At 39.1% G+C, this 13320-nt stretch overlaps 1 protein-coding gene across 2 annotated transcripts in view; it reads right to left on the reverse strand.

The window, feature by feature from the left end:
* OXSR1 (oxidative stress responsive kinase 1) overlaps positions 1 to 13320 on the reverse strand; it is a 93197-nt gene that overhangs the window by 42804 nt on the left and 37073 nt on the right. For both annotated transcript variants that reach the window (XM_026496733.4, XM_026496734.4), the window contains one exon: positions 2988 to 3043. In XM_026496733.4, coding sequence (XP_026352518.1) covers positions 2988 to 3043 — 56 coding nt within the window. The remainder of the gene's footprint in view (positions 1 to 2987; positions 3044 to 13320) is intronic.

Below are 13320 nucleotides of genomic sequence, written 5' to 3' on the forward strand. Positions count from 1 at the left end.
GCAGAAGAAAAGCTCAAAGCTAGCAGAGGTTGGTTCATTAGGTTTAAGGAAAGAAGTCATCTCCATAACACAGAAGTGCAAGGTGGAGCAGCAAGTACAGCAACAAGTTATCCAGAAGATCTAGCTAAGTTAATTCATGAAGATGGCTGCACTAAACAACAGATTTTCACTGAAGACAAAACAGCCTTCTATTGGAAGAAACTGGACTTACTAGCTAGAGAGGTCAATGCCTAGTTTCAAAGCTTCAAAGGACAAGCTGACTCTCTTGTTAGGGGCTAATGCAGCTGCTGACTTTTAAGTTGAAACCAATGTGCAGTCCACAAATGCTAGGGCCCTTAAGAATGATGCTCAATCTACTCTTCCTGTGCTCTGTAAATGGAAGAATAAAGCCCGGATGACAGCACATCTGTTTACAAGGTTTACTAAATATTTTAAGTTGAGACCTACCACTCAGGAAAAAAGATTCCTTTCAAAATATTATTGCTCATTGGGGCGCCTGAGTGGCTCAGCTGGTCAAGCATCCAACTGACTCTTGGTTTTGACTCAGGTCATATCTCAGGGTTATGAGATCAAGACCCATGTTGGGCTCCACACTCAGTCCAAAATCTGCTTGAGATTCTCTCCTGCTCCCCCTGCCCCTCCCCCTGTTCACATGCACACTCTCTAAAATAAATAAAATCTTTTAAAAAATATATACTACTGCTCATTGACAATGCACTTGGTTACCCAAGAGCTCCACTGGAGTCATACAATGAGATTAATATTGTTTTCATGCCTGCTAACACAACATCCATTCTGCAGCCCTTGGAGCAAGGAGTAATTTTGACTTTCAAGTCTTATTATTGAACACATTCTATACGGCTAGTGAATCCTCTACTGGGTCTGGGCAAAGTAAACTGAAAACCTGGAAAAGAATTCACTATTCTAGATGCCATTAAGAACATTCATGATCCATGGGAAGAGGTCAAAATAAAAACATTAACAGGAATCTGGAAGAAGTTGATTCCAACCCTCATGGATGACTTTGAGGGGTTCAAGACTTTAGTGGAGGACATAGCTGCAGATGTGGTAGAAACAGCAAGAGAACTAGAATGAGAAGTGGTGCCTGAATATGGGACTGAATTGCTGCATCTCATGATAAAACTTGAGCGAATGAGGAATTGCTTCTTATAGCTGAGCAAAGAAAATGGTTTCTCAAGATGGAATCTATTCCTGGTAAAGATGCTGTGAAGATTGTTGAAATGACAACAAAGCATTTAGAATATTACATAAACTTAGTTGATAAAGCAAGGTTTGAGAGGACTGACTCCAATTTTGAAAAATGTTCTTCTGTGGGTAAAACAGCACTGCATGCTACAGAGAAATCATCTGTGAAGAGTCAACTGCTGTAGCAAATGTCATTGTTGTCTTATTTTAGGAAACTGTCACAGCCACCCCAGCCTTCAGCAGCTACCACCTTGATCAGCCAGCAGCCATCAACATGGAGACAAGACCCTCTACCAGCAAAAAGATTATGACTCACTGAAAGCTCAAAGGATGGTTAGCATGTTTAGCAACAAAGTATTTTTAATTAAGGTATGCACTGGTTTTTTTGGAAACACTGTACTGAGCATTTAATAAGCTATAGTATAGTGTAAACATAACTTTTATACACAGTGGGAAACCAACAAATTCATCTGATTTGCCTTATTGCAATATTTGCTTTACTGTGGTGGTCTGGACCCAAACCCACAATATCTACAAGGCATGCCTATAATATAGGCATTTAACTGATTATAGTGAGGTTGAACATCTTTTATTACATTTATGTTTTGATGTCTTCATTTGGGAAGTCGTCTGCCCATTTTTTATCTGTTTTTTCTTTTTTTTTTTTTTTAAGATTTTATTTATTTATTTGACAGAGAGAAAGAGAGAGCACAAGCAGGGGGAGTGGCAAACAGAGAGAGAGAGAGAGAGCGCGTGCGCGCACGCGGAAGAGGCTTCCCGCAGAGCAGGTGGAGCCCGATGTGGGACTCAATCCCAGGACCCTGGCATCATAACCTGACCTAAAGGCAGATGCTTAACCAACCTTATCTGATTTTTCTTAATGAGTTCTTTATATATTCTAAATCTGAGCCCTATATCAGTTATTATGCCGCAAATATCTTCTCTACTGTTTGCCTTTTTGCTTATTAGTGATGATAAAGTATTTGTTCCTCTTTCAATAAATAGCTGTGAATTTTAAAGGAGTCAAATTTATCAATATTTTCTTTTATCTGAAGCATTATGTGGCTTTGTTAAAATATTTCCTTAGGTTGGGGCATGAAGGAAAATGTGCACCTAAATTATCCTCTAAAGCTGAAGAAATAATTTATGGTCTGGGCGATTATCTTCCTCCTGTCAAACACCTGACTACCCAGCAGGGTGGGACCAAGCGGAGGCCTCAGATGAGTGGCTTGCTCAACAATCCTGCAGTACAGCCACTCTGGAGTCTCAGCCTGGAGAAGGGGTATTTCACCAGCATGGCCACCTCTGGCAGGCCCTGGACTCCAGCTCTTATCTCTTCAGTTCTGAAGCTGCAAAAAGTGCACTTCCACCTCTCAGACGCCTTCTCCTCACTGGCAAATACCCCAATCATCTCCAGACAGAAGCAGCTCTGTATCACCCCTCTACAGCATATTAATTCATAAATACAGTGAGGTTTCTTGAGTATCTCTCCTTCAAAGGAAAGCACAGAATGCTATGAGAACTCACAGAAGATGACTCCATGGGGATAAGAAGTGATAACTGGAAGGTAATGACTAATGGACAGAAAAGTGTCTGAGATCAAAAATGAAGGATGAATAGTGTAGGATATCTTGAGAGACAGCAGGGATATGCCAACATAGTCTGCTTGACTAGAGACAGTCCAGGGACTAGAAGAGAAAACTGGCTCTGAAAACACAAAAGATAAGTAAGGTGGTTCTACTGACCATTAAATCAAAATAAAAAGAAATACTAATCATTACCTGCAATCTGTACTGAGCCATCTTCTCCAAGAAGAATATTTCCAGCTTTCACATCTCTTTAAGAAAAAAAAAGTTACATATTAAAAAACACCTACTCTTTGGAGTCACATAATTTAAGCAATTGTTTACTGTATTCACACAAAAATGGTAATATTTAAATACTCTTATCTTACATAAAGAGTATTAAGGTCTATAGTAAAAAATTTTTAAATTTCAGTCACTTGTACAAGAATCTAAATATTATAAACTAGAAGCTACAATAACAGATAGCTTTTTACTGTAAAATTCAGAAAACCCAAGATGATTAAATACTTGACTGGGATAACAATGGCCAAAGAATGTGACCCTCACCTACCATCACCTAATTCTACTTTTTGAAACATAATGATTTGTTTTCCCACAGCCTAATACATGATGAAAATTTTTAAATGGTCAGTATGTGGTTGAAAACAGGGACTATTCTATGTCTGAGGCATAAAGATGGATATAAATTATTCAAACATCTTTATATTTTTATCGGTAACTATAATTCAAATAGGACATGCACACAGTCTTGTTATAAAAACCTAAACATCACTGAAAAGCCCAAAGTCCCTCTGACCACCATTCTCAAGTCTAGTATCAAAGTTTCCAACTATTACCAGTCTAGTCAATAGAATATGTTCCTGTGACGTATCTGGGCTTATCTTCCAACATAAATGATAAGACACTAACCAGTCAAATCTACAACTTGTTTTTCTCGTGTAACAATGTGTTAAAAGTATCCTAAGAGCAGCAAATTCACTTCTCAATAACCCGGAGAAACCCCCAAATGTACAAGGGGGGGTCACTACAACGTTGTTTGTAATAACAAAGCAAAAATGGTAACAACCCAGAAGGCCAACAATAGCAGAAATATTGAACTAATTTTGTTATAGCCATAAAAATGGAATAAGGTCAATCAACATGTTATGCCTTGAAATATCATCTAATACATCCTACTAAGTGAACATATCAAATAAGAGGACAGCGCATTCTGTAGGACACTGTTAATGTAAAACACACGCACACATACACACGCGTGCGCACGCGTGCACACACACACACACTTTTCATATATACCAAATGAGAGCAATAAATGGTTCCTTCTTTGGAAAAGAATGGAATTGGAGTCAAGAGAAACAGTGTTTAAATATCTTGTGGAAATGCAATCACGTATTTATTTTGTAATTAAAAATAAATATATAATTAAATAAACAAAAGGAGCCAGTCTTTGAAGCTAGACAAGAAAGAAGAACAAGACTAGCTCATGGAGGAAAGCTCTACCACAAAAAAGAACCGGTGAAAAGCACAACACTTCATCCTTCTCCCTGTCCCTGCCTTCTCCTGCATCTTTATTTTTTTTTTTTAAGATTTTATTTATTTGTCAGAGAGAGAGCACAATCACGGGGAGCAGTAGGCAGAGCAGGCAGAGGGAGAAGCAGGCTCCCCGCTGAGCAAGGAGCCTGATGCAGGACTTGATCCCAGGATCCTGGAATCATGACCTGAGCCGAAGGCAGCAGCTTAACCGACTGAGCCACTCAGGCGTCCCCTCCTGCATCTTTAGATATAACCAGTCATTGGGGAAAAATTAACAATAGTTTCACAACTGTGTGTAGCAGCTTCACCAAACCACAGTATACAGTACTTTTCCTAAATGCATACTGAAGCATAAGGAAATCATGCTACTGAGTATTCTTCACTGCTTATGAATCTAAGCAATTTACAGGACATTCTCCCAGAGGCCAACTTAGAGTGGAGGCAGCTAAGTCTGTTCTACAAACATAAAGTCTCTGACTCCAGATACTACGAATACTACGAACAGGAGAAAATTGAGGACCTTCCCTTCCTTTGATGACAAAAACCATCCAACTGAGTCAACCATGAACCTTCAACTGCCTTTTGAGCTCATCCGGAATGACATCTAAAACTCAAAATGTATAGTTTAGTTACTTCCTCGTTTGTGTTTCTGTAGCACAGTGTTAGCAGAGACTATAAAAATATCATTATATTCTTGGGGCTCTTTCACCATGAGCTAAGATCTGGACCTGTACTGGGGCACCTAGCATCTGCCTTCAGTTCAAGTCATGATCCTGGAGTCCAGGGATTGAGCCCTGCATCAGGCTCCCTGCTCAATGGGGAAGTCTGCTTCTTCTTCTCCCTCTGCTCCTCCCCCACTTATGCTCACTCTCTGCTCTCTTTCTCTCTCGTTCAATCTCTCTCTCAAATAAATAAATAAAAATCTTAAAAAAAAAAAAAAGATCTGGACCTATACCTTAACAGATTTCTGTATCACCTGCACTTATGATTAGTGCACAGGAGGCATCTCCAAGATATTCATCAAATAGATTTAAATAACTAAACAATCTCCCTCAAATCCTCTCCCAGATATAGGTGGAGTATTAAATTTAAAAAAATGAATGAATGAATCCAGCTAAATACCAAAATAAAACTTGACTATCCCCTTCCCACCATCCCAAACCCCAATTCCCACCTCCTAACTCTGTTCCAAATGACAGGGTTATAAATTAATACACCGGCAGTCAAACAAGACAACTTAACTATCCAACAACAGGAAACCAGTTAAACTGTGGTATATCTTTATAATGAAATACTATGAATAGTAATGAATATATGAGATAATATGGAAAAATCACCAAATAAGAAGTGAAATAATACTATGCATGTACGTTGCCACTGTCTTTTTTTTTTTTTAAGGAGAAAGAAGAATATACATATATTATGTTTATATTGGCATAGAATCTCTCTCAAAGGAGACACAAGAAAAATGGCAAGAAGTGGGTCCCTTTAGACCAGGGTACTAGAGGTTCAGGAAAGGAAGAAGACTTTTTAAAGAATACTTTATTTTTTAGAACAGTTTTAGATTTACACAGAAAATGAGAAGATAGTGCAGAGGAGTTCCCTACACCTTACAGTTTCTGCCATTATTAACATCTTACATTTGTATGGTACATTTAATGAGACCAATATTGATGCACCACTATTCAAGTCCTCGATTTACTCATATTTTAAAAATTTTTTACCTAATGTCCTTTTTCTGTCCCAGGATTCCATTCAGGATTCCATATTAAATTTAATTATTGTCTTCTTAGGTTCCTCTTGTCTGTGACAGTTTCTTTGACTTTCCTTGTTTTTGATGTTTTGACAGTTTTGAGGAGTAATGGCCAAGTATTTTGTAGGATGCCCCTCTAATGGAATTTTCCTCATGATGAGACTGGTGTTAGGAGTTTTTGGAAGGAAGGCCACAGAAGTGCCACTTTCATCACATCATATCAAGAGTACATAGTATCAACATGACTTAGCACAGCTGATATTGACAGGACTTGTTTATTATCATATACCATTTTGTGCTTTTTCAATTTTTAAGCCACATATATGTATTACCTATTCAAATGTTTCATAAGCTTTTGTCTTTCATAAGCGAAGAGGGAGTAATCCATTTTCAGTAGAGCCTGCACTTTGGGTGACTACTTTTCCTGATCAACTCCTCAGATAATCAATTCTTGTTTCCCATTTAAAACCAAAGCGCAGGGGCTCCTGGGTGGCTCAGTTGGTTAAGCATCCAACTCTTGACTTTGGCTCAGGTCATGATCTCAGGGTCATGAGATCGGTCAGCAGAGTTTGCTTGAGATTCTCTCCCTCTGATCCTCCCCCCACTCACACTTGCACTCACTCTCTCTCTCTCAAATATATAAATCTTTAAAAAAAGAAAAGAAAAGAAAAAGAAAGAAACCAAAGTGCAATCTGTAGAACAGCTTCCAGGAATAAAAGCAGAGGAATATCACAAAGCTAAATGGCTCACTGGACAATCAAACACAACAGTCTGCCCTCCTACCCAACAGGACAATTGACCTTTCAAGGAAAAGATTTGTAACTAAATATCTGGAAATCAACAGAGTCCTTAAAAACCATTTTTTACTTTGCCACAAAGAATATCAAGCAACCCAGCAGCCCCACCGGTTAAATCTACCATCCACTCTTAAATAAGAACAGTGAGTTTTGTTTTTCACAGCTTAATGCCATTTCTCATGTGTCGCTATTGCACCAAAGTTACAAATTCCTTGTAAAATTAAAAGGACTATCATAGACATGCTTGACTTTTTCATTAGCACACAGCAAAAGTTACTGCCCAGGACATTTTTATGACTCATCAATAGGCACAGTTTGTGGAAATTTTGAAAAAAGTCAAGACAAGCAATGAATCAAAATGAAAGCTGGAAAATACACTACATTTAGGCATCTTAAACTAGCCAACATTTCTGTTAGAGCTAACCTCCTTAACAGGAAAAAATACTGGAGTAGGTAGATGCAGAGAGAAAAGCAGAAGTCTAATTCAGACACCTGTTCACCCTAGTCAAAACCTCTAAAGCCTAGAGGGTCAGCGGGGATCATAGTGAAGATGGAGGAAAATTATCTGACCCAAGCCACCAGGCTAACACACAAATGGACCAGAAATAAAGATGAGGAGTAGCAAGAGAAACCTACTAAATAGGTCCATCTGTTTCCCAGTAAGACCAACATCAAAGTGTGCTGAAGTCTCAGTGAAGCTCACAACTCAGAGTGGTTCCTACTGAAGTATAAGCAGGGGTTCTCCACCTCAGCTGCATTAGAATCACTTGGGGAGCTTTTAAAAGCCCGAATGCCAATGCCTCATGTCAGACCAATTAAATGAATGTCTTGCAATGGATCCAGGAATCAGTACTCGCCCGAAGTTTCCCAGGTGATTCCAATAAGCAGCCAAGGTTGAGAGTCTCTGATTTAAAGAATGAGATAGAGAATCCATTCCGGTAACATGGCAAACAGTCTTTCATCATTACTGCCCAGGACTTTGCTGCAAAACCCACCATTTCCCTGCTACAAACAAAGAAATGCTGGATAAATTAGGAAGGGAAACTGTCACATAGCTGAACAGGAAATAAAGACAAGGAAATCCTCAAGTTTCAAAAATGAAAGGGACACTTAGGAGCCAGAGGAGTAAGCCTTGGGAGAGAGAAGAAATGGCTAAAACCTCAGGTTTTAAAACCCACCCCCTAAACAGAACACATGGCACTGGACTAGTTTAAAGTTGAGAGTAGAATTGAGACCTCTTCATAAAATCAGGACCCTAGGAAAAAATGAGCCACAGTGAAAGACATGCTTAGCAAAAGTAAGCTAGTACATCCATATTAAAATAAGATGTAATTGTCTTTAATACAAAAGCATTTCTAGGAATGGAAAGGGCCATTATATAATTTTAAAAAATAGGAATAATTCCCCAGGAAGATAAGAATTCTGAAGGGGTTGTTGGGTTGTAGGGCCCCTTCTCACTAATCTCTGGCCTCCACTGTTCTGATCGGTCAGCTCTCAATCATATTGCTACTGTCTTAGCTTGTTCTGTTCAGGCTGCTACAACAAAAATACCACAGACTGGGTGGTTTCAACAATGAACATTTATTTGTCGCGGTTGGGGCTGGGAAGTCCAAGATCAAGGCAGTGGCAGATTTGGTGTCTGCTGAGGATCCACTTCCTGGTTCATAGGCATAGGAGTGCTGACAACACTGACTCCACCTTTGGCCCTCCATTTTTGTCCATGCCTGCACAATGACCTCCCGCGGAGCCACATGTTCCAGGCCCCGTGGAGGTTAATGAATGCCCTGACCAGATGTGGGAGGCTTGTTCTGACACACAGAGAAGGCGCCACTTTAGGTAACTACCCTTTGATATCACCCCCATGCCCCTCACACTATAAAAACTGTTGGTTAAGATCTGGACTAGACAGAGAATGGGGGCAGAGAAGAGTCGCACCGCTGCCTGGACTGTCAGTCCATGCAATCCCCCTATCAGGAAGTTACTCCAAATAAAACTGTGTAAACAGTATGGAGTGATGCGTGTCATTTTTCGGTCTCCAAATGCCTTCTCAGTGTGGAGGATAGATTACTGACCCTCTTCCACCTTCTAACAATAGGTGACCATCTTTTCACATGGCAGAAGGAGCAAGGGAATTCTCTAGGGTCTCTTTTAAAAGGACAATCCCATTCATGGGGGCACACCACCCTTATAACTTAATCACACTCCAAAGACCCCCACCTCCAGATACCATCACAATACTAATAAGGTTTCAACATATGAATTCTGAGGAGACACAAACATTGTCTTTCCCACTCTCCCTACATGATGAGTTGTTTTCCAAATCTTGCTGTTTTCAAGATACTGTGTAACTACAGTGTGTCTACTCAGATCTCTTTGTATTCATCCTCGTCATGGTTCATGATTTGGCAATTTTGGGCCATTATTTTCTTCCAGTATTTTTTCTGGCTCTTTTACTCATTTAGCTAAATGAGGGCTGATATATATTCAAAGTAGATGTTATAATCATACAAAACTGAACACAGATTGAATTTTTGCCTCAACTTGATGTGACTCTATCCACTGCTTTCTAAAAAAGACAGTGACCTTAATGTGTATTCCTTTAACTATATAAAGTCTGTATATGTAAAGTTTTAGGATAAAAAACATACTTTTTCCTGTGTTCTGGGTGAAGATTTCGACTTTTAAAACAGGGACTGGATATATTAAATAAAAGAGACAACACATAGTGTATTTAAAGAAAATAACTCCAGCGACAGATCTAAATTCTATTTAGTTAACTAAAAAAATGTAACTGATATTAAATTAACGTATACTCAGCTTCACAGATTAGCATAGTCTTTCCTTCCCAGCAGGTTTTAGAAGCACACTGCCTAAATTTGGGTCCCAGCTATGTCACTAGGTAGGTGACTTCTGGCTAATTACTTACCTCTCTTTGCCATAGTTTCCTCATCTGTAAAATGGGGATGAGAGAGTAGCTTACCTCATCAATTAACTATAAAGATTAAATGAGGTAACATACACGATTTACTCAGAATACTATATGGCACACAAGTTTCAGTGAATGCTTGTTATTATCTACACCAGAGGTCAACAAACTTTCTTAGAGGGCCAGAGAGTAAATATTTTAGGCTTTATGGGCCAGATGTTCTCTGTCACCATTATTTTGTTTTCATAGTGCTAAAGCAGCCACAGGCAATCTGTAAATGAATGGGCACTGACTGTTTTGTTGCTGCTTTTACAAAAAACAGACATCAGGCTGGATTTAACTGGTGGGCTATAGTTTATCAATCCCCGATGATCTACATGGCTGTAGAAGACTGCTTTTTTTTCTCTCATATAATAGTCTAGGCATAAGTGACATTGGTCCAGCACGGTGACTCCACAGAATCAGGGACTCAGGCTCCTTCTATCACATTGTTCTACCATCCCTAAGTTCCTGTTACGGTGTCCAAGATGGCTTATCACCACATCCACATTTCAATGGAAGGAAGGAAAGGAGAAATAGAGATTATGCCACTTTCTATTAGCGGTGGTTCTCAGGACATTTGGCAATGTCTGGAGACATCTTTGGTTGTTACACTGGGTTGGGGCGGGGGAGGTGCTACTGGTATGTAATGGGTAGAAGCCAGGGATGTTGCTAAATAAACCCTATAATGCACAGGACAGCCCCTGCAACAAAGCACTGTCCAGCCCTAATGTCACTAGGGCTGGGGGTTGACAAAACCTGCTAAGGGAACGACTCTGAAATAGTATATGCATTTTTGTTCTCATCACAGTGGCTAGACACTAATTTACACAGCTGTATCTGGTCCTCATGGGAGACTATGAAATGTTGCCTTTCTGCTGGATGGTCATATGCCCGGTAAAAATGTCATGTTTTTATGATTCAAAAAGAAGAGACACGCTAGGGGCCAATTAGCAGTTTCTGGCACATTTTTTTTTTCTAGAAGATTGCTTGATGAACATGAAATCAGAACTGAGGTAGTAACTGAATTATGCTTATTGCTAGTATCAAGGTATGTATCCATAGGGTTATCACTGTCCAGAGGATGGGAATCTTGTTTTTCAGGGCACCTTTTCCTCTTGAGAGCACAGGAAATATACTCCCAAATGTTTCACCTTTGGTCATGCCCTTTTTCAGTCATCTGTTAACACATTATTTTAACTAGGTACGAAACAAATGGATATAATTTGAGATGAAAAGTCCTACTGTCTGAAGAATATGCCTTCAATGTTTCCAAGATTTCTAGTTTGAATATTATTCCCTAGAGTCAACTGTTCTGCTTCATTACCATAAAAAGAGTTCACCTTTCTTTGTTAAGATGTAAGCTGGTTGGAAAATTTACACAACTAGAGGCATTATTTTTTTCCTAGACTAAGATACTTTTATAAATGGGCTAATTTCACTGACATAATTTCTTTAAAATGGTGCTATTCTCAGAATAACCTAATTAAAAGTTTGTAGGTGTGTGTGTGGTGGGGGTGGGGAGATACCTTGCTTTTTTCCCCCTCCATATTCTATTCCTTAAAACCTAAGTTTCACCACTTGATAGTTGTCTGATCTTTATTTATTTTTTTTAAGATTTTACTTATTTGTCAGAGAAAGCGAGAGAGCAAGAGAGAGCACACAAGCAGGGGGAGCAGGCAGACCCATGCGGCTCGATCCCAGGGCCCTGGGATCGTGACCTGAGCTGAAGGCAGATGCTTAACCGACTGAGCCACCCAGGCGTCCCAGTTGCCTGATCTTTAATCAGTTACTTTTCTGGGCCTTTGCTTATCTATTTGCTGAAGGATTAGGGTTAAGTAGGTGATTTTTTAAAAACTGAGGTATAACTGACAAAATTGTAAGATTAAATTTAAAGTGTTACAATGTGATGGTCTGATAGATGTATACACTGGGAAAGGATTCTCGCCATTGAGTTAATTAACACATCTGTCACCTCACATATTTACTTTTTGGTGAGAACATTTAAGTTCTACTCTCTTAGCAGAACTTACTCATCTTATAACTGAGTTTGTACTCTTTTACCAATGTCTCCCTATATCCCCAAATCCCCAGTCCCTGGACACCACTTTTCTACTATCTGTTTCTATGATTTTGACTTTTTTTTTTTCCACTTATAAGTGATACCATACAGTATTTGTCTTTCTCTGTCTGGCTCAATTCACTTAGCATAATGTGTTCCAGGTTCATCCGTGTTGTCACAAACTGCAAGATTTCCTTCTTTTTTTTTTTATGGCTGAATAATAATCCACATCTTTATCCCTTCGATGGATACGTAGGTTGTTTTCAAATTGGCTCTGACACAGTGATTTTACACTTCCTTTGGGTATATACCCAGAAGTGGAAATGCTGGATCATATGGTAGTTCTATAAGGAACTTCCCTACTGTTTCCTATAGTGGCTGTGCTAGTTTACATCGCCAACATTGGTGCACTAAAGGTCCCTCTTCTCCACATCCTCATCCAGCATCTGCTATCTCTGTCTTTCTAAAAACAGATATCCTAACAGATGTCAGATGGTATCTTATTGTGGTTCTAACCACATTTCCCCAAGGATTAGTGATATAGAGTACTTTTTCTTGTATATCGTTTTTTGGGAAAATGTCTATTTGGAGCCCCTCCCCCTTTTTAGTTAGGTTATTTATCGTTTTTTGTCTCTAAGTTGTAGGAGTTCCTTGTATATTTTTGGATATTAATCCCTTACTGGATAATGTGGTTTGCAAATATTTTCTCCCATTCCTAGGTTGCCCTTTCATTTTGTTGATGGTTTTGCTTTGCCATGAAGAAGCTTTTTAGTATGGTGTAGTCCCAGTCATTTAATTTTTCTTTTGTTGCTTTTGCTATTAGTGTCACATCCAAAACATCTGTATTTCATATATTTCTATTCTGATCTTTTTATTTACTTCCTTCTGCTAATTTTGGGCTAGTTTGTTCTTAGTTTTCTTTTCTAGTTCCTTAAAGGTAGGTGATTTTTAAGATTACAATCTTGCTGTGTCTTCCACCTGTTTTTCTGCCTTGATTTTAACTAAGCATTTTACATGATTCCATTTTCCTCTCCTCTCTGCAATATTAATTCTTTTTTCTTTTTTTAGTGGCTGTGTTAGAGTTTGCTATAAACATTTACACTAATCCAAGTCCACTTTCAAAGAGCACTCTATGACTTCTCTGACTTTTCTTTTAATTTCACATATCCTGGACTGGGCACTAGTATCAAGAGGCATAGATGACAAACAAAAACAAAACAAAAAAACAGAAAAAAAAACCTCCAAGCCTGCTCTCTGTGGCCAAAAGCAGGAAAGGGGCAACCTAGCACAAACCTAGCAAAGGACCACATAGCTGGAGTTGCAGGCTGGCCCACTATGCCAGAACCAGACATTTAAATGAAGAACCAAATGGGAAACTCCATTCTCCGCCCCACATCCACTGCAGCAGGTAGGCCCAT

Source organism: Ursus arctos, unplaced genomic scaffold, assembly GCF_023065955.2.
Source record: "Ursus arctos isolate Adak ecotype North America unplaced genomic scaffold, UrsArc2.0 scaffold_20, whole genome shotgun sequence".
Lineage (NCBI taxonomy): Eukaryota > Metazoa > Chordata > Mammalia > Carnivora > Ursidae > Ursus > Ursus arctos.